Source organism: Schistocerca piceifrons, chromosome 7, assembly GCF_021461385.2.
Source record: "Schistocerca piceifrons isolate TAMUIC-IGC-003096 chromosome 7, iqSchPice1.1, whole genome shotgun sequence".
Lineage (NCBI taxonomy): Eukaryota > Metazoa > Arthropoda > Insecta > Orthoptera > Acrididae > Schistocerca > Schistocerca piceifrons.
In genome coordinates, this window is record NC_060144.1 from 275,829,005 (window position 1) to 275,849,054 (window position 20,050).

At 43.9% G+C, this 20,050-nt stretch overlaps 1 protein-coding gene across 1 annotated transcript in view; it reads right to left on the reverse strand.

Annotated features, from left to right (window-relative positions):
- Positions 1 to 20,050, reverse strand: part of LOC124805174 (calcium/calmodulin-dependent protein kinase type IV-like) — a 588,498-nt gene that overhangs the window by 153,561 nt on the left and 414,887 nt on the right. Inside the window, exon 4 of the mRNA XM_047265660.1 lies at positions 11,430 to 11,498. Coding sequence (XP_047121616.1) covers positions 11,430 to 11,498 — 69 coding nt within the window. The remainder of the gene's footprint in view (positions 1 to 11,429; positions 11,499 to 20,050) is intronic.

The window sequence follows — 20,050 nt, forward strand, 5'->3', positions numbered from 1 at the left end:
TGGAAATCTACAGCCCGCCACTCATGGATAGTCTTTTTGACTCAAGCTTATTATAAAGACACTACATAACGTTCTCTTTAACGATGCACTTTAAGAGATTGTCCATTTCAATATCATTTTGAACTGACAGGTTACAACTTCACCCAATAACTGATTCCTGGCAAGCATCTGCTGAATCTATCGCCGAAAACCGTTGCAATAATCAAGCGGTACCAGCGTTCTTCTCAACGACCCTTTAGCCGCTATTAAGTTGGGAGGATAATTGCTTGCTGCTAGCCAGCCCCTGCGCTAACATGGTGAGGCGCGCATCCCTCCACCCTGTATCGATCGCTGGTGCGGCCTCAGATTACGATGCATCAAGTTAGCACTCGCCCCAAATTAGACAAAATATATCATGGCTTCCTTAAAATCTGTGCTGCAGCCAAAGCTATGTTTCTGAAAGAGTCATAAATGCCTATCTATATTCGACGCCAGTCCCTGGCGAATAAGTTTGTGTTGTGGAGAATGCAAACTCTGGCGCTCAGTGTTATTCAGAATGTAACTGGGTTACAGGAGCTCCCTTAGAAAATTTCTTATTTTTCTCATGAACGGTAACCTATGATTAACAGAAGCGCTTCCTTGCTACCTAGTTCAGCGAACGAACAAAGCACTTGAATTTTACTTTTTCTTTGTTGCTCCCTTCTTGCAATATCCATGTGATACGCAAAACATTAAACTTTACCAACACATTCGCAACAACTGTGCAAATGCAGTAAACAGAAGCCATTAAAATGTGAACTGAAATCAAACAGTCGGCCGGTGTGGCCGAGCGGTTCTAGGCGCTTCATTATGGAACCGCGCGACCGCTACGGTCGTAGGTTCGAATCCTGCCTCCGGCATGGATATGTGTGATGTCCTTAGGTTAGTTAGGTTTAAGAAGTTCCAAGTCCTAGGGGACTGATGACCTCAGCTGCTAAGTCCCATAGTGCTCAGACCAATTAGAACCATTTGAAATCAAACGATCTAGATGTCAGCTGTCTTTTAGCGTCGCTCACACCATTGGTTTCGACTCATTTAAAATTCAGTCTCAAGAGTGTTAAGTGGGACGAGATTCCAGTGTCCCAGCAGTGCCATAATACATTGTTATGAAGGCATAGTTTGTAACAATCGTATGAAGGGTGATTCCAAATTCCTATTACAGGCTTCTAGGGGTTGTAGAGGGGATTCAGTAGATGACATTTTGATAAGGAACTCACGTCTGAAAGTGTACCATATGGATAGAAACTAGTTTGAAGGTCGGATCACTTTCAAATATCCCAATTCACCCTAGGCACGTCATATGACACCGTCATCCCACTAATAATGGTAGCGAGAAACTGGTACGCTCAAAACTAAGGTGTTTGGCTGTGGAGCTCCACGGACGGGCTGCACTTTCGACTTTGAAGAGAATGTCCTTTTCCACGTAGAAGAGAACTCGAGGACAAATACGTGAAACATTGCCCGTGCCATGTGCTCCTACAGCAAAGAGGTCAGAGCTCATTGTCTCCCCCGGCCGGAGTGGCCGAGCGGTTCTAGGCGCTACAGTCTGGAACCACACGACCGCTACTGTCGCAGGTTCGAATCCTGCCTCGGGCATGGATGTGTGTGATGTCTTTAGGTTAGTTAGGTTTAAATAGTTCTAAGTTCTAGGGGGTTGATGACCTCAGACGTTAAGTCCCATAGTGCTCAGAGCCATTTGAACCATTTTTTAGCTCATTGTCTCCAATGTGTGCGTACCGTGAAGCGAGAGATTTGAAAGTGATCCCATCTTCAGACTAATTTTACTGTATCCAGAGGGTATATTTCCTGGCGTTTTCTCTACTAAGACCCGTCTAAAGCCACTAGAAGTAGGTAACAGGAATTTTGAATTACCCTGTATTACGAACGAAGTTAAAAGTCAGGTGTTGCGGGCGTCGCTGCAATAACATAACTGGCAACCACAGACGGGTCTGAGAGAGCAAATAGACGCGGAAGGTCACAGCTGCGAGTGCACCTGCGCGTTCTGCCACTCGCCATCGTTCGGCCCTTCCAAGCAGATAAAGTGAAATATAAACTGAAGAGCCAAACAAAGTGGTACATCTGTCTAATATTGTGTAGGGCCGCCGCGAGCACGCAGAAGTGTCACAACACGACTTGGCATGGACTCGACTAATGTCTGAAGTAGTGCTGAAGGGAACTGATATCATGAATCCTGCAGGGCTGTCCATAGATCCGTAGGAGTACGAGGGCTGGAGATATCGTCTGAACAGCACGTTGCAAGGCATCCCAGATATGCTCAATAATGCTCCTGTCTAGGGAGTTTGCTGGCCAGTGGAAGTGTTTAAAATCAGAAGAGTGTTCCTGGAGGCACTATCTAGCAATTCCGGACGTATGGGATGTCGCATTGTCCTGCTGGAATTGGCCAAGTCCATCGGAATGGACATGAATGGATACAGGTGACCAGACAGGATGTTTACATACGTGTTATCTGTCATCGTATCTAGACGTATCAGAGGTCCCATATTACTCCAACTACACACACCCCACACCATTACATAGCCTCCACCAGCTTGAACAGTCCCCTGCTGACATGCAGGGTCCATGGATTCATGAGGTTGTCTCCATACCCGTACACGTCCATCCGTTCGATACAATTCGGAACGAGATTCGTACGACCAGGCAACACGTTTCCAGTCATTAACGGTCCAATGTCGGTGTTGACGGCCCCAGGCGAGGAGTAAAGCTTTGTGTCGTGCAGTCATCAAGATTACGCGAGTGGGCCTCTGGCTCTGAAAGCCCATATCGATTATGTTTCGTTGAGTGGTTTGCACACTGACACTTGCTGATGGTGCAGCACTGAAATCTGCAGCAATTTGCAGAAGGGTTGCACGTCTGTCCCGATGAACGATTCTCTTACGTTGTCGTTCGTCCCGTTCTTGCGGGATATTTTTCCGGCCGCAGCGGTGTCGGAGATTTGATGTTTTGCGGGTTACTGATATTCACGGTACACTCGTGAATTGGTAGTACGGGAAAATTCCCACTTCATCGCTACCTCGGAGATGCCGTGTCCCACCGCTCGTGCGCCGACTGAAATAGTACGTTCAAACTGACTTCAATCTTGATAACCTGCCATTCTAACAACTGGACCAGACACTGGTTATATTAAATAGGCGTTGCCTACCGCAGCGCTGTGTTCTGTCTGTTTACATATCTCTGCATTTGAATACGCATGCCTGTACCAGTTTCTTTGGCGCTACAGTGTAGAATGCTGTGGCGTCAATTAAAAACGCTGGGGAACAGTGAACACCAATTTTGAACTTTTTCTCGTTATATTTGAGCCACTTATTACAAAAGTGCTTTCAATTTCTATCCCATTAGCTCTAGCTTTATAGATATAGCTTATTCACGTTATATGCCTATCTAACCATTATGTTCCGCATATACAGCTACATAACTCACATACAAATAAATGTAGGAGACATTTAGATGACTCAAGCACTTTCACTTTTATTAAGCGGTTGAATTGATCTAACCACCATCATTTATTTACACATAAGTCGCGTTAGGTTCATAAATTTGCTTCCATTAGGTCAATGGCACATCGTTTCTGTGACTTCGTTGCATTGGTCTCGGAAATACACTCTGGAGACTTCAACAGCAGTCCGCCGACGTACGTATAGCCCCCACTCCACGATACCTTTCCTCCAAACGTATTTCCTGGTGAAAACATTCACCCTGTTCATCGCTTACATCACCAAGACAATCTGGAAATCCGTCGAAATGTCAGTGAAGAGAGTGTAATTTTATGTTCGCGTTACAACCAAGTGCACAAAAACTAGTGAGTCTATTCTCCATTAGTTCTTCATAGTTAGAAACCTTACGTTTTCAAATAAATTCTTTACTACCTTGCAGAATGAGGACCACTCAGCTGCCTCAGATCCCTCACTGAGCCTTGAAATTTCCAGTCATTTATCAGATGATGGATTTATATCCATCAAATATACCTGTTTTTATTTTCTCCTTACTCAATGTAAGACATTTTTTACATAGCCAAACCATTTTCCATGTCTATTCAGAACCTTGATTAGCTGCTCCATTAATACAAGTTTGATTTGCAGTGATTCCAGTACGATGTTATTTCTATCAGCCAAGAGGTCTGTGATGATTTTGTTTCTCCAACGATCATGCTTTCACCTAGAGGCCGTTGTATTTTCACCCAGTGTTGATCTTTACCTCTAGCGTCCCATCAGCGTAGAAAACGTGGGTATTTGGTGTACACCCCCCCCCCCCCCCCCTTGTTGTCCCAGGAGAGAATTACTTGAGATCGACGCAGATAACCCATTGATGGCTGCAGAAAGAGATATTCTCTAAGCTTGATTTTCAAGCATAGAAACTCAGTGATCAGTTGGGAATTTTCTTGTACTTGTTCACATTATGCAAAAGAAGACATTTTAGGCTGCGTTTGGAGCTGCATAACCGCCATTCACCTGGTGGTCATATTCGTATATCGTTTCATGAACAGTCCTTCAACACTGGCAGAAAAAGCAAATTGGTTTTCCTTTATGAAGATTGGCAGGAAACACATCTCTCGTTTGCGAAAGAATGTGACTTTTGTTGGCGGTAACAGCAGTGTTCATTTGCAGCCTGGAAGCTAACAATTCAGGCCACTTTCTTGGAGGACTTAAATGTCCAATTATGTCGTTCACTTCTGCTTGATTAAAGCCGGTTGCAACTGATGAAGGTCCTGCAGAATCACTGTCATTTTGTTCAGGGTAGCTTTCGGCTGATTCGTCCTCTTCTTCTGATGACTGTAGAAGACTGGTAAATACACTCCTGGAAATGGAAAAAAGAACACATTGACACCGGTGTGTCAGACCCACCATACTTGCTCCGGACACTGCGAGAGGGCTGTACAAGCAATGATCACACGCACGGCACAGCGGACACACCAGGAACCGCGGTGATGGCCGTCGAATGGCGCTAGCTGCGCAGCATTTGTGCACCGCCGCCGTCAGTGTCAGCCAGTTTGTCGTGGCATACGGAGCTCCATCGCAGTCTTTAACACTGGTAGCATGCCGCGACAGCGTGGACGTGAACCGTATGTGCAGTTGACGGACTTTGAGCGAGGGCGTATAGTGGGCATGCGGGAGGCCGGGTGGATGTATCGCCGAATTGCTCAACACGTGGGGCGTGAGGTCTCCACAGTACATCGATGTTGTTGCCAGTGGTCGGCGGAAGGTGCACGTGCCCGTCGACCTGGGACCGGACCGCAGCGACGCACGGATGCACGCCAAGACCGTAGGATCCTACGCAGTGCCGTAGGGGACCGCACCGCCACTTCCCAGCAAATTAGGGACACTGTTGCTCCTGGGGTATCGGCGAGGACCATTCGCAACCGTCTCCATGAAGCTGGGCTACGGTCCCGCACACCGTTAGGCCGTCTTCCGCTCACGCCCCAACATCGTGCAGCCCGCCTCCAGTGGTGTCGCGACAGGCGTGAATGGAGGGACGAATGGAGACGTGTCGTCTTCAGCGATGAGAGTCGCTTCTGCCTTGGTGCCAATGATGGTCGTATGCGTGTTTGGCGCCGTGCAGGTGAGCGCCACAATCAGGACTGCATACGACCGAGGCACACAGGGCCAACACCCGGCATCATGGTGTGGGGAGCGATCTCCTACACTGGCCGTACACCACTGGTGATCGTCGAGGGGACACTGAATAGTGCACGGTACATCCAAACCGTCATCGAACCCATCGTTCTACCATTCCTAGACCGGCAAGGGAACTTGCTGTTCCAACAGGACAATGCAAGTCCGCATGTATCCCGTGCCACCCAACGTGCTCTAGAAGGTGTAAGTCAACTACCCTGGCCAGCAAGATCTCCGGATCTGTCCCCCATTGAGCATGTTTGGGACTGGATGAAGCGTCGTCTCACGCGGTCTGCACGTCCAGCACGAACGCTGGTCCAACTGAGGCGCCAGGTGGAAATGGCATGGCAAGCCGTTCCACAGGACTACATCCAGCATCTCTACGATCGTCTCCATGGGAGAATAGCAGCCTGCATTGCTGCGAAAGGTGGATATACACTGTACTAGTGCCGACATTGTGCATGCTCTGTTGCCTGTGTCTATGTGCCTGTGGTTCTGTCAGTGTGATCATGTGATGTATCTGACCCCAGGAATGTGTCAATAAAGTTTCCCCTTCCTGGGACAATGAATTCACGGTGTTCTTATTTCAATTTCCAGGAGTGTATATAACAGGTGTCTGAATGTGGAAGCGGGCGTCTTGCGTAGCATAAAAATGGTTCAAATAGCTCTGAGCACTATGGGACTTAACATCTGTGGTCATCAGTCCCCTAGAACTTAGAACTAATTAAACCTAACTAACCTAAGGACATCACACACATCCATGCCCGAGGCAGGATTCGAACCTGCGACCGTAGCAGTCCCGCGGTTCCGGACTGGACGCCTAGAACCGCTAGACCACCGCGGCCGGCTTGCGTAGCATAGATAGGGATATTTCCATCTTTTCTAGTTATTGCAGTTGATACCCTTTTCCTCACGGTGTTTTTCCACCTTTCAGCCGGTAGGTGATGACGGAATCGAGGCGCACGTCCTGCAATATTTCTCAAATGATTTTACAGAAACCATTCGGAAAAAAATCATTTTTGCTTTGCTAGTAGCTTTTATGTCAACTTCATTATGACATGCCCATCATTTAGTTAACGGTCACAGTTATTGTGATACTTACATGGAAGTAAGACACTGCGCCAAATTCGAAAAAGTTGGCGATGAAAAATAGGTGTCGCTATGATTTTGCGTTTGGTACATATTACATAATATGTTGCTTTACATGAAATTTATCTAACTTATTGAATTTTCTTTAGAGTTGCGTAGAGGCGTCTATCTGTCACCAATATCGAGAAAATTTGATGTGATGTAGCACACTCGTATGCGATCCTACCGCCCCAGCGATATAGCCAGAGTGAAATATCCACAATATTTCTCATATTTCATTAACGGTTTGGGATATCGAAATGAGATTTTGGCAAATGATAATATGCAAAGAGGAGAGTATGTTTCCTTACGGTTATTATGAAAAACTTCGTTATCTGGGGTATTATTCCACTAACTACAAACTTTTCCAATGAAAGAATGTAATTTTTAATGGTCATCGATAACTGGTGAAATGAGAAATGCAGTGGGTTTTGGAACAACATAAACGAAGACATTAAACGTTTATTTTGTACTGATGATGTGCTTTTTCACAAGGTTCCTCAGTTAATATACTTAATAAACCACTGTTTCAGAACTCTCTCCTAATTGCGTCTGCACAACAAACTAGTGAGACGAGACTGTGTAAATTACGCTGTATTTGGTAAAAGGAGCAAATTTCAACATGGCATTAAAGAAATGTGTAGGTTTTACTCAAAATTCGCCACTCGTGACACTTCGCTGAAAGTTACAAATGGTTAATAAGCCAGGCGAAAATACGAGGGTGAGTCAAATGAAAACCTTAAATATTTTTTTAAATATTATTTATTGAGCAGAAGTGGTACAAAGCTGTATCACTTTTCAACATAATCTCCCCCACGCTCAATGCAAGTCCTCCAGCGCTTACATAGTGCATAAATTCCATTAGAAAAAAATTCTTTTTAAGTCCACGCAACCACTCATGCACCGCGTGGCGTACCTTTTCATCAGAGCGGAACTTCTTCCCTCCCATTGCGTCTTTGAGTGGTCCAAACATATGGAAATCACTTAGGGTAAGGTCTGGTGAGTATGGTTGATGAGGAAGACACTCAAAATCCAGGACTGTGATTGTTGCAACTGTTGTACAGGCAGTGTGGGGCTTGCATTGTCATGTTGCAAAAGGACACCTGGTGACAGCGATCCACGTCACTTTGATTTGATTGCAGACTGCAGATGATATTTTAGGAGATCTATGTATGATGCACTGGTGACAATGGTCCCTCTAGGCACGTCTGCTCCAAAATGACGCCTTTTTTTCCCAAAAGAAAGTCAGCATAATCTTCCCTGCTGATGGTTCTGTCGAAACTTCTTTGGTTTTGGTGATGAGGAATGGCGCCATTCCTTGCTCGCTCTCTTCGTTTCCGGTTGGTGAGAGTGTACCTAGGTTTCGTCCCCAGTAACGATTCTTGCAAGGAAGCCATCACCCTCTCGTTCAAAGCGCTGAAGAAGTTCTTCACAAGCATCAACACGTCGTTCTCTCATTTCAGGAGTCAGCTGCTGTAGCACCCATCTTGCGGACACTTTGTGAAACTGGAGCACATCACGCACAATGTGGTGTGCTGACCCATGACTAATCTGTAAACATGCCGCAGTGTCATTCAGTGTCACTCGGCGGTATTCCTTCACTATGGCTTCAACTGCTGCAATGTTCTGTGGAGTCACAATGCGTTGTGCCTGACCTGGACGAGGAGCTTCTTCCACTGAAGTCACACCATTTGCGAACTTCCTACTCCATTCGTAGAGTTGCTGCTGTGAAAAACATGTATCACCGTACTGAACCTTCATTCGTCGATGAATTTTAATAGGTTTCACATCTTCTCTACGCAAAAACTGAATAACAGAACGCTGTTCTTCCCTGGTGCAAGTCGAAAGTGGGGCGGCCATCTTTATACTGATACTGCAACGGTGTGTGTGGTTCTGCACTATGCTGCCACCTACAGGCCATTCTGCACTCTGTAGCACGCTTACCAACTTACAGGATAACGGTGCGGAATTTCGATTTGTCATTACAAATTTAAGGTTTTCATTTGACTCACCATCGTAGTTCGCTGCATTTTCGGCTGAGTTCTTTTTAGATACTAACCAAAGCAGGGGTGGAAGATCTCTTTGAATGGCCACCATGCAAGCGTGAACATGGAGGGGCTACACTTAATATTTACAAAAAAATGTGAGTGTAGGCTCCAGATTAGAACGGCACTTCCCCTCCAGCGCTCGGCATTTTCGCTATACCTGCCCATAGCCCTTACCACTATCACCCTCACCAAGCGAGGTGGCGCAGTGGTAGCACACTGGACTCGCATTCGGGAGGACGACGGTTCAATCCCATCTCCAGCCATCCTGATTTAGGTTTCCCGTGATTTCCCTAAATCGTTTCAGGCAAATGCCGGGATGGTTCCTTCGAAAGGGCACGGCCGATTTCCTTCCCAATCATTCCCTAACCCTAGCTTGCGCTCCGTCTCTAATGACCTCGTTGTCGACGGGACGTTAAACACTAACACTAACCTAACTATCACCTTCCCCCCAGGTGCCCTGATGTCTGCACTTCCACCGGCCGCGGTATTTTGCGCGGTCTCCAGCTGTTGACAAATACCAAAATTTTAACTCATTTATACAGGTTTTAACTCTATTCTGTGACTCAGCTTCACTGTGCAAAAAAGTATTTACACTGTAGTTAATAAGAACAACATAATTTTTTCGGTATTAATGGTGATTGTGCTATGTGGCTGTTGATTGAATTATTTGAAGAAATACAGCAATCAACCACTTCTTTTTTACAGTTTCATTTAATGCAAGTGCGCAGTTTGTCTTTTACTATCTTCACCTTGCATGACACATTAGATCTTGACTAGTACAACTTTTTATTGACTGCAGTTTTGAAGCAGCAGCTACCCTGTGCCAAAACAAATTGTTATTTTGGAAAGCGCAGCTGTAGCATCAAAAATCTTGTAAATGAAAACGCTATAGATGAAGATCTAATGTACTAAGCAAATTGAAGATGGCTGAACGTCCGAAACACGTCCTTGGATACGATAAAGAAGTACAAAACAGGTTCCAAAGAGCTATCAGCATCCAACTAGAAAATGATCGTGCGTTACGAGTTAAAAATAATGGGGTACAACGGGCGAGCAGCTCGTCGTAAGCCACACGCTGTGTGACTGGCTCCCGGCGGAGGTTCGAATCCTCCCTCGGGCATGGGTGTGTGTGTTTGTCCTTAGGATAATTTAACTTAAGTAGTGTGTAAGCTTAGGGACTGATGACCTTAGTAGTTAAGTCCCATAAGATTTGACGCACATTTGTATTTTTTTTTTTTTTTTTTTTGTATAACTGCACAATGTTACCTGCCGTCATGTGTAGCGCGAATAGTGGAATATGGAATGGAAGCTTCTTTCATGACTGAGATGTGGCCCGTTAGTCAGCCTCAGAAAACGTTAAACGTGGAAGGATATGAACATATTTTACAGCACTGTGTAGTGCATATAGTAAAAAAAAAAGTTTGAAAATAATGATTGTTTGTGTCAGCATGATAATGAACGCCGCCATAAAGCAGCATCTGTGAGGCAACATTTTGTTGGCAATAACATTCCTGAAATGGTCTGGCCTGACCAGGGTTCCGACTTGAAATCAATGGAACACCTTTGGGATGAGTTAGAACAACGTTGCCAACATTTCTAATTTCCCCAATTTCTGATCTTGAGGATGAATGTGCTGCCATTCCTCGACACACTTTCACACACCTCACTGAAAGTGACTCCAGAAGAGTTGAAATGGTCATCAAGGTGAAAGGTGTACCCCATATAAGTGTCCACTAATAGGTGTCTGGACGCTTCTGATCAGATAATGTACTTATTATTAATACGAGGGCTATCCACAAAGTACATTACGTTTTGGAATTAAAAATAAATAAAGCATTGGAATTTTTTTATTATATACAGATGAAAGCCACACTTAAATACTACTTTTCTACATAATTGCCATATAAATTAAGGCACTTATCGTAGCGATGGATGAGCTTGGAAATTCCTTCGTCGTAAAATTCGGCCGCCTGCGCCTTCAACCACGTGGTTAATCAGTAACCCGGTAGAAATACGATTTTTGTGGATTTCCTGGAAAGAGGCACTACAATAAACTCTCAAAGGTATTGCCAAACTCTGCAGAACTTCAGAGGTGCAATACAAAACAAGTGCAGGGGAAAGTTGGGCTCAAAGATCTTGCTGATTCACGACAACGCCCGGGCCCACACGGCAAATGCCACTCGTGAAGTTCTCGAATATTTTAAGTGGGAGTTGTTTCCTCATCCGCCGTACAGTCCCGACCTGGCACCGAGTGACTTCCACTTATTCCCAGCAATGAAGAAGTGGTTGGCTATGCAGCGTTTTGATGACGACGCACAGCTTCAAGAAGAGGTAACCTCGTGGTTGAAGGCGCAGGCGGCCGAATTTTACGACGAAGGAATTTCCAAGCTCGTCCATCGCTACGATAAGTGCCTTAATTTAAATGGCAACTATGTAGAAAAGTAGTATTGAAGTGTGGCTTTCATCTGTATATAATAAAAAAAAATTCCAATACTTTATTTATTTTTAATTCCAAAACGTAATGTACTTTATGGATAGCCCTCGTTTCAGCTAATTAAATTGCTTGATTTGGAAGCAAATTTCTGTACAGTTACGGTAGAGCACTCACGATGTTGGGATGTCTGAGCGTCCGCAGGATCGGCAGCTGCTTCATCGCCGCACTCCTCACCAGCCGCGCCTGCAACAAAAAAATGGTAGCCGACTCACTCATCTGGCTCCAGAAAAGTATGTTGGATACAGTATCACTTGCGGTCCAAAGACATTAACTGAAGGAAGAAAAGGAGATTGAATAAACGTCCCGTCGACATCGGTGTCACTAGAGAAGGAGCACAAGTTCGTGTTAGGGCAGTGTGGGGAAGAAAACCGACTATGCCCTTTTCAAATCAACCATCCCAGCGTTTGCCTTATGCGGTTTATGGAAATCACGGAAAAACTTCACCTGTATCGCCAGAGTGGTATTTGATTGGACCTTTGAATACGTAATCCGAAGGCGGCAGGACCCAGGATGACTCCCAGAACAGGCCTTCCTGATACTCCACTCACAGTTCTAGACTGCTTCAAGGATTCTCTAGTGTACCCAATGTTTTATCAGTTCGAAGATTTACATTTATTCATGTGAATGTGGAACGAGCTCAGCTATACGTTTAGAAAGGAGAAGTCATTGAGATACACTTATCTATATGCTATGTTAACAATACACTACCACTGCACTGATTAATGCTAGTCATGCTTATGCCAGCTAAACTTAATCATATAAATTACAAAGATAACGACTAGAGTAGCTGCTGTTTATCTTCTTTTAATAGCTTCAAGTGTGCTTGACTTTCAAACAACATATTTACCAGCATATGGAAATACTGAGACCTATTTACAGTCTATTACTACGCATACAGTTTGACAATGGGCACTGGTATTTGCCACGCATCTAACAGAAGTTTTCAATCCCTAAAAATACACATTCAGAGAAGTGATAGAGCCGTTTCTAACGAAGTATGTCTTTAATTATCTTGTGAATTGGTACGGATTCTCAATTTTTTGCTTTATGTTAGACCCGAGCTTGTTGGATAACTTTGCACCAGAGTACATAACTCTACTTTGGGCCCTAGACAAGGGGGCAAAGTTTGCATGACACCTGTCGGTGTGCCTTGCGTTGTGCAATGGTTCACTGGATGGCTTCGGTCGGTAGTGTTTTGCTTTTGGTTGTGGTTAACATTGGCTAGCTGATAGTACTGCATGAGATAACCAATTTCGTCTGCTGTGATACTTTTTACCGCTTAACTGTATTTAGTACTGTTTATTTACCAGGTGATAAGGGTACGCTATTTAAGCAGTTACGTTCTTTATTAAACATGACGACGCATATGAGCATTTGAGATGTTTTTTGAACAGTATTTAGGGATTATTTACTTCTGTGCGTGATTTCTGCTTTCGTATAAGCACGAAGGGGTCAAGCGTGACTCTTTACCTCCCGCACAGCTCATAAATGTGTGTCGCTCTGTGTGGTGAGCGGGCTTGCTTCCTCCTCTTCCCGGTAGACCCACGTGAAATCAGCCAATTTACAGTAAACACATTGTAACTGTGCAAATCGCTGTTAAGCTGAGACTGATTTTTATTGTGTGATTACTGAGTACATGTCTTGGAAAATGAATGTAATAAACCCAAAATCTGTAAACAATGTCTTGCGTAAAATGTATGGCCAAGTGAATTATACAATATTATCACTACTCTCTTCTGCTGAATAACCTTTACTCTGACTTTAAGTGCATTACAGCATTGTTGTTGTTGTTGTTGTTGTTGTGGTCTTCAGTCCAGAGATTTGTTTGATGCAGCTCTACATGCTACTCTATCCTGTGCAAGCTTCTTCATCTCCCAGTACCTACTGCAATCTACATCCTTTTGAGTCTGCTTACTATATTCATCTCTTCGCTTCCCTCTACGATTTTTACCCTCCACGCTGCCCTCCAGTACTAACTTGATGATCCCCTGATGCCTCAGAACATGCCCTACCAATCAATCCCGTCTTCTAGTCAAGCTGTCCCACAAATTTCTCTTCTCCCCAATTCTATTCAATACCTCTTCATTAGTTATGTGATCTACCCATCCAATCTTCAATATTCTCCTGTAGCACCACATTTCGAAAGCTTCTATTCTCTTCTTGTCCAAACTATTTATCATCCACGTTTCACTTCCATACATGGCTACACTCCATACAAATACTTTCAGAAACGACTTCCTGACACTTAAATCTGTACTCGATGTTAACAAATTTCCCTTCTTCAGAAACGCTTTCCTTGCCATTGTCAGTCTACATTTGATATCCTCTCTACTTCGGCCATCATTAGTTATTTTGCTCCCCAAATAGCAAAACTCATTTACTACTTTAAGCATCTAGTTTCCTAATTTAATTCTCTCAGCGTCACCCGATTTAATTCGACTACATTCCATTATCCTCGTTTTGCTTTTGTTGATGTTCATCTTATATCCTCCTTTCAAGACACTGACCATTCCGTTCAACTGCTCTCCCATATCCTTTGCTGTCTCTGACAAAATTACAATGTCATCGGCGAACCTCAAAGTTTTTATTTCTTCTTCCATGGATTGTAATTTCTACTCCGAATTTTTCTTTTGTTTCTTTTACTGCTTGCTCAATATACGGCTTGAATAACATTGGGGATAGGCTACAACCCTGTCTCACTCCCTTCCCAAACACTGCTCCCCTTTCCTGCCCCTCGACTCTTATAACTGCCATCTGGTTTCTGTATTAATTGTAAATAGCCTTTCGCTCCCTGTATTTGACCCCTGCCACCCTCAGAATTTGAAAGAGAGTATTCCAATCAACATTATGAAAAGCTTTCTCTAAGTCTACAAATGCTAGAAACGTAGGTTAACCTTTCCTTAAACTATTTTGTAAGATAAGTAGTAGGGTCAGTATTGCCTCACGTGTTCCAGTATTTCTACGGAATCCAAACTGATCGTCCCGAGGTCGGCTTCTACCAGTTTTTCCATTCGTCTGTAAAGAATTCGTGTTAGTATTTTGCAGCTGTGGCTTATTAAACTGATAGTTCGGTAATTTTCACATCTGTCAACATCTGCTTTCTTTGGGATTGAAATTCCATAGGTTCAGTAATAGTTACCAGTTGCCTTTAAATGAGACTGTCAAAATTTAGATCAGTTTGATTACATTAACCTGTGAGTCGTTGAGACTGAAGGCAAGGAAAACTGATATTAAAAAAAAAAAAAAACACTATTTCCCTACCATAAAGCAGGAATCGATTGTTATGGGTATTCTCGTCTCATTTCACATGACATTTTATTCCTATCCCGTTAATGTTAAAGCATTTGGATTTAGTGGTATTCATAGTTTTCCAAATCAGGACACAAGCACTTGAACACAAAGGGCAAAGTTTGGTGGTTGGAGTCTTTGTCTAGTACACGGTTTTAAACTGTCAATAAATTTCACTGAAACAATAATTAAAAGATGACCTTGGGAAAGATCAGGCTGAGTTCCGGAGGAGTGTTATTAAATGCGAGGAAGTACCGACACTACGACTTTCACGGGCCACTTCCATTAATGCGACTATCGAGTATGTTCGACGTGAACGTGTAAAAACGACTCATAGATGGCAGCTGATCAACTGTCCGTGGAGGGTTTATAAAACGTGTAGAGCGAACGCAGGAAGCAGTGCTGTCGTTGGCGTAGTGCGGAAATGGAGCGTTATATCTGACGTCCAAAATGGCATGATCATTGGCTTATGGGCCAAAATTTCTAAAACCCCTAAGTTCGATAAATAAACCGTGCGTTACCTAAAACAGGTGCCGAGGCGCCACGGGCCATAGACGACAGGGATAAACGACGGATGCGAATATGTGTGCGGCCGAAAAGAAGTGCAGCTGATGAGCAGCTGACCGCCCAGATGAACCAAGGGGCTGCCAACAGTGTCCCTCAACGGCCTTTCAGCGAATGTTGCTGCGTATGGGCATTCGCAGCAGACGCCTGGTTCATGCACCGATGCTGACAGATGTTCAGGCTGCAATTTTCACGCCAGACCCGCAACTGAGTGGTGACAGGTAGCCTTTTCAGAAGAATCTCGTTTTATGCTCCATCGAACAGATGGGCGTTGGCGTGTTTTATGCTCCATCGAACAGATGGACGTTGGCGTGTACGGCGTTATGGCTTGGGTGATCTCGTCATCCTAGAAGGCACAATGGATCAACACATGTATGCGTCTATCCTTGAGCGGGGTGTTCAATCTTATATACTCTTTGTTTTCCCTCTGCAGGATGTCATCTACCAGCAGGACAAAGCAACGTCTCACACAGCTCGCTGTGTGCAGGTGTTGTTCGAATAGCACCAGGATGAGTTTACCGTAGTCACCTGTCCACAAGGCTCATCAGCTTAAACCCAACAGATAATCCGTGGGACTACTTCGGTCATGCTGTAGGCGCCATGGATCCTTAACCAAGAAACCTAACGCAACTGGCCACGGCACAGGAGTGGACAAGACTCCACATCCATGTTGATAACTTCCAGAGCCTGACTGACTCTCTTCCCGCGTGTCTCACAGGGGCCTGCTCTGCAAACGGTGCTTACTCAAGCTTCTGACAGATGATCACATTAATGTGGTTTGACAGTATATATTAGAACGGACACCAAAGGAAGACGAACATGCATTTAAAACGCTTATAGATGTACATAAGATTGTCACAGCGTTGCCCTGAATACACTCTTCGCTATTCTGGAATTGTTAGTGTTAAAATAAAAGGGGAAAAAGGTTTTCTCAGCTTTTAGAGATACCAGACTGCAATTATAGGGGGCGCGTTAGTTGTGAAGGGAATGAGATGGGATGTAGCCGTTTCCCTAAAGACTGGGAATGAGATAGGATGTAGCAATTTCCATATGTTATTCAATCTGAACACAGAGCAAGCCTAGTAAGGAAACCAAGGAGAAACTTTGATAAAGAGTTGAAGTTTAGGAAAAGAAATTAAAGAGCTAAGGTTTGTCGGTGGCTGTGTAGCTTTCTCAGAGACAGCAAAGTACTTGGGAGCTCCATGGAATGGAATAGATATTGAGCCATGGCGGCTGGCACTAGCGTGCTCCACTTGCATCGCTGATATCGATATTCGGCTGTCCTGCTGTCTTTGACGCCTCCCCTTGCGGTTTTCCGGATTAACGTGTGATGGGGGAGTCTCCGGTCGGCTTTCAACGAGCCAACTTGTGTTGAAAACAAGCCCGCGTCCCTAACCATTGTGCGTGGGTCTCGCCGTGCTCGCCGCCTTTGTCTTTCGGCGCGCGCCGTATGTACGGTGCCGATCATTGGGCGCCTTGAAGTGCAAAATTGTAGTGGGTTCGTCGTCTCACGCTGAACAGCTTCCCAGCTCGTAATCTGCAAGCTCCAAGTTACGTAAAACTTTTATTCTGTGTTCAACTAAGAGGATTGTTGAAACTTATGGTGGCATTGGTAGCTGTCAGAGATGGTTCTGAACTTGGTTCCAAAGTGGCTATTTTTAAGGAGACTTATGTTCCACATTCCGTTTCTGTTTATGGGTGGAGTGTATGTTTTAAGTGGTTTTCATGCAAATTTTAACTTGTTTTAGCGCATATTGCCAGTTTTCGGACTGGCTGTGGTTGTGTACGTGCCCGGCAGCCGTAGAGTTGATGGTTTAATCATTTGTCACGGCAGCATTTGGTACTTTTATTTAATGTTGAAAGTGCTTTTCCCGCTAATTTACTGGGAGACGGATAATGTTAGAGTATTGATCCGTACGAACTTGGGGATGTGCTTATTATTTATTCCAGTGTGGCTGTGATTTGACCTTCTTTTCATTGCAATCTATTTTGTGTTGCAGGCCATTTGTTAAGACTGCTTGTTACTGGGCGTCGGCGCGGTTATGGACTGTCAGAACCGCTCATTGTAGTGCCGGTCGGATTATACAGGGTGGTCCAGTGATCGTGACCGGGCCAAATATTTCGCGAAATTAGCGTCCAACGAAAAAACAACACAGAACGAAACTTGTCTAGCTTGAAGGGGGAAATCAGATGGCGCTATGGTTGACCCGCTAGATGGCACTGCCATAGGTCAAACGGATATCAACTGCGTTTTTTAAAAATAGGAACCTCCATTTTTTATTACATATTCGTGTAGTACGTAAAGAAATATGAATGTTTTAGTTGGATTACTTTTTTCGCTTTCTGATAGATGGCGCTGTAGTAGTCACAAATATATGGCTCACAATTTTAGAAGAACAGTTGGTAACAGGTAGGTTTTTTTAAATTAAAATACAGAACGTAGGTACGTTTGAACATTTGATTTCGGTTGTTCCAATGTGATACATGTACCTTTGTGAACGTATCATTTCCGAGAACGCATGCTGTTACAGCGTGATTACCTGTAAATATCACATTAATGCAATAAATGCTCAAAATGATGTCCGTCAACTTCAATGCATTTGGCAATAAGTGTAACGACATTCCTCTCAACAGCGAGTAGTTCGCCTTCCGTAATGTTCGCACATGCATTGACAATGCGCTGACGCATGTTGTCAGGCGTTGTCGGTGGATCACGATAGCAAATATCCTTCAACTTTCCCCACAGAAAGAAATCCGGGGACGTCAGATCGGGTGAAAGTGCTTCGACGACCAATCCACCTGTCATGAAATATGCTATTCAATACCGCTTCAACCGCACGCGAGGTATGTGCCGGACGTCCATCATGTTGGAAGTACATCGCCGTTCTGTCATGCAGTGGTGCAGTGAAACATCTTGTAGTAACATCGGTAGAACATACGTAGCAAATCAGCATACATTGCACCACTTAGATTGCCATCGATAAAATGGGGGCCAATTATCCTTCCTCCCATAACGCCGCACCATACATTAACCCGCCAAGGTCGCTGATGTTCGACTTGTCACACCCATCGTGGATTTTCCGTTGCCCAATAGTGCATATTATGCCGGTTTACGTTAACGCTGTTGTTGAATGACTCTTCATCGCTAAATAGAACGCGTGCAAAAAATCTGTCATTGTCCCGTAATTTATCTTGTGCCCAGTGGCAGAACTGTACACGACGTTCAAAGTCGTCGCCATGCTATTTTTGATGCATAGAAGTAGGGTACGGGTGCAATCGATGTTGATTTAGCATTCTCAACACCGAAGTTTTTGAGATTTCCAAGTCTCGCGCAATTTGTCTGCTACTGATGTGCAGACTAGCCGCGACAGCAGCTAAAACACCTACTTGGGCATCATCATTTGTTACAGGTCGTGGTTGACGTTTCACATGTGGCTGAATACTTCCTGTTTCCTTAAATAACGTAACTATTCGGCGAATGGTCTGGACACTTGGATGATGTCGTACAGGATACCGAGCAGTATACATAGCACACACCCGTTGGGAATTTTGATCACAATAGCCATACATCAACACGATATCGACGTTTTCCGCAATTGCTAAACGGTCCATTTTAACACGGGTAATGTATCACGAAGCAAATACCGTCCGCACTGACGGAATGTTACGTGATACCACGTACTTATACGTTTGTGACTATTACAGCGCCATCTGTCACAAAGCGAAAAAAGTGATCCAACTAAAACATTCATATTTATTTACGTACCACACGAATATGTAATATAAAATGGGGTTCCCTATTTAAAAAAACGCAATTGATATCCGTTTGACCTATGGAAGCGCCATCTAGCGGTCCAACCATAGCGCCATCTGGTTTCCCCTGTGATATTATTGGATTACAGACATTTTTGCATATGAGAAAAGGACAGCCATCGAGCTGTAGTTTGTAATGATACTAAGCATGACAACGCGAGAGTAAAGAAACGAAATCTGTTTACAACGTGCGCCTATACCAAGGCGCGCGGCCAGCGTTTAAAAGGTACTTTTAAACACTATGACTCGCTGGGCGCAGATATTTAAAATCATTGCCGCAGCGCTTGATAGCAAGAAGCTGCGAAACAGAAGAAAGAACAATTTATCATTTGTTAGGAAAAGTCTAGAGTCTTTATAGTTAGTTGTACTTCTGGTCGCCGATATGTTAACATGTACTTCATTACCTTTGATGTTTGGTCGCCGACTTGTTAAAACGTGTTGTGTAGCACCGCTACAAGTTATATTTCATTTAGTGTGAAAAACCACGTTATCACCAAGATAAAAAAACGCTTTTGTAAACCTTGTGACGATAAAAAATACTTACGCGCACGCCAGGACATTTAATTTTTACAAAATATCACACATACCAAAGCAGCGATTGTTGGACTGCTCCATGTATGAGAAAAACATAAAAAAGTAAGTTTTGTATTCATTGTAAATTTGTTAATGTTTATAGTTTAACGCCTTTGTTCTTTGAGAATATATTGATGCTTCACTGTACAGAAAATCTATGCTTATTCTTTTCTTTAAATTAACCACAAATAATGTTTATGTTTAAATGAACTTTGTTACAGGTTCGCTCTTTATCGCGGTGTCTCAATTGTATTTGGGAGACCATTAATGTGTTCAGTTTCCGATCTGACAACTTTTTTTACAAAATTTCACCGTTTTGCATTTTTTTATTATTCAAATAGGTCCCTTAGGTAATTTCATTGAAGAGTCTGATTGAGTGAAAGCAATCCGGGTTAAGAGGTCATTTGAGAAACTATTTTCACGCAGTCAATCTGTACGTCTCCTGAACACAATCGAGAACCGATGCATCGTCGATCATTCATTAATTTTTCTCTCTT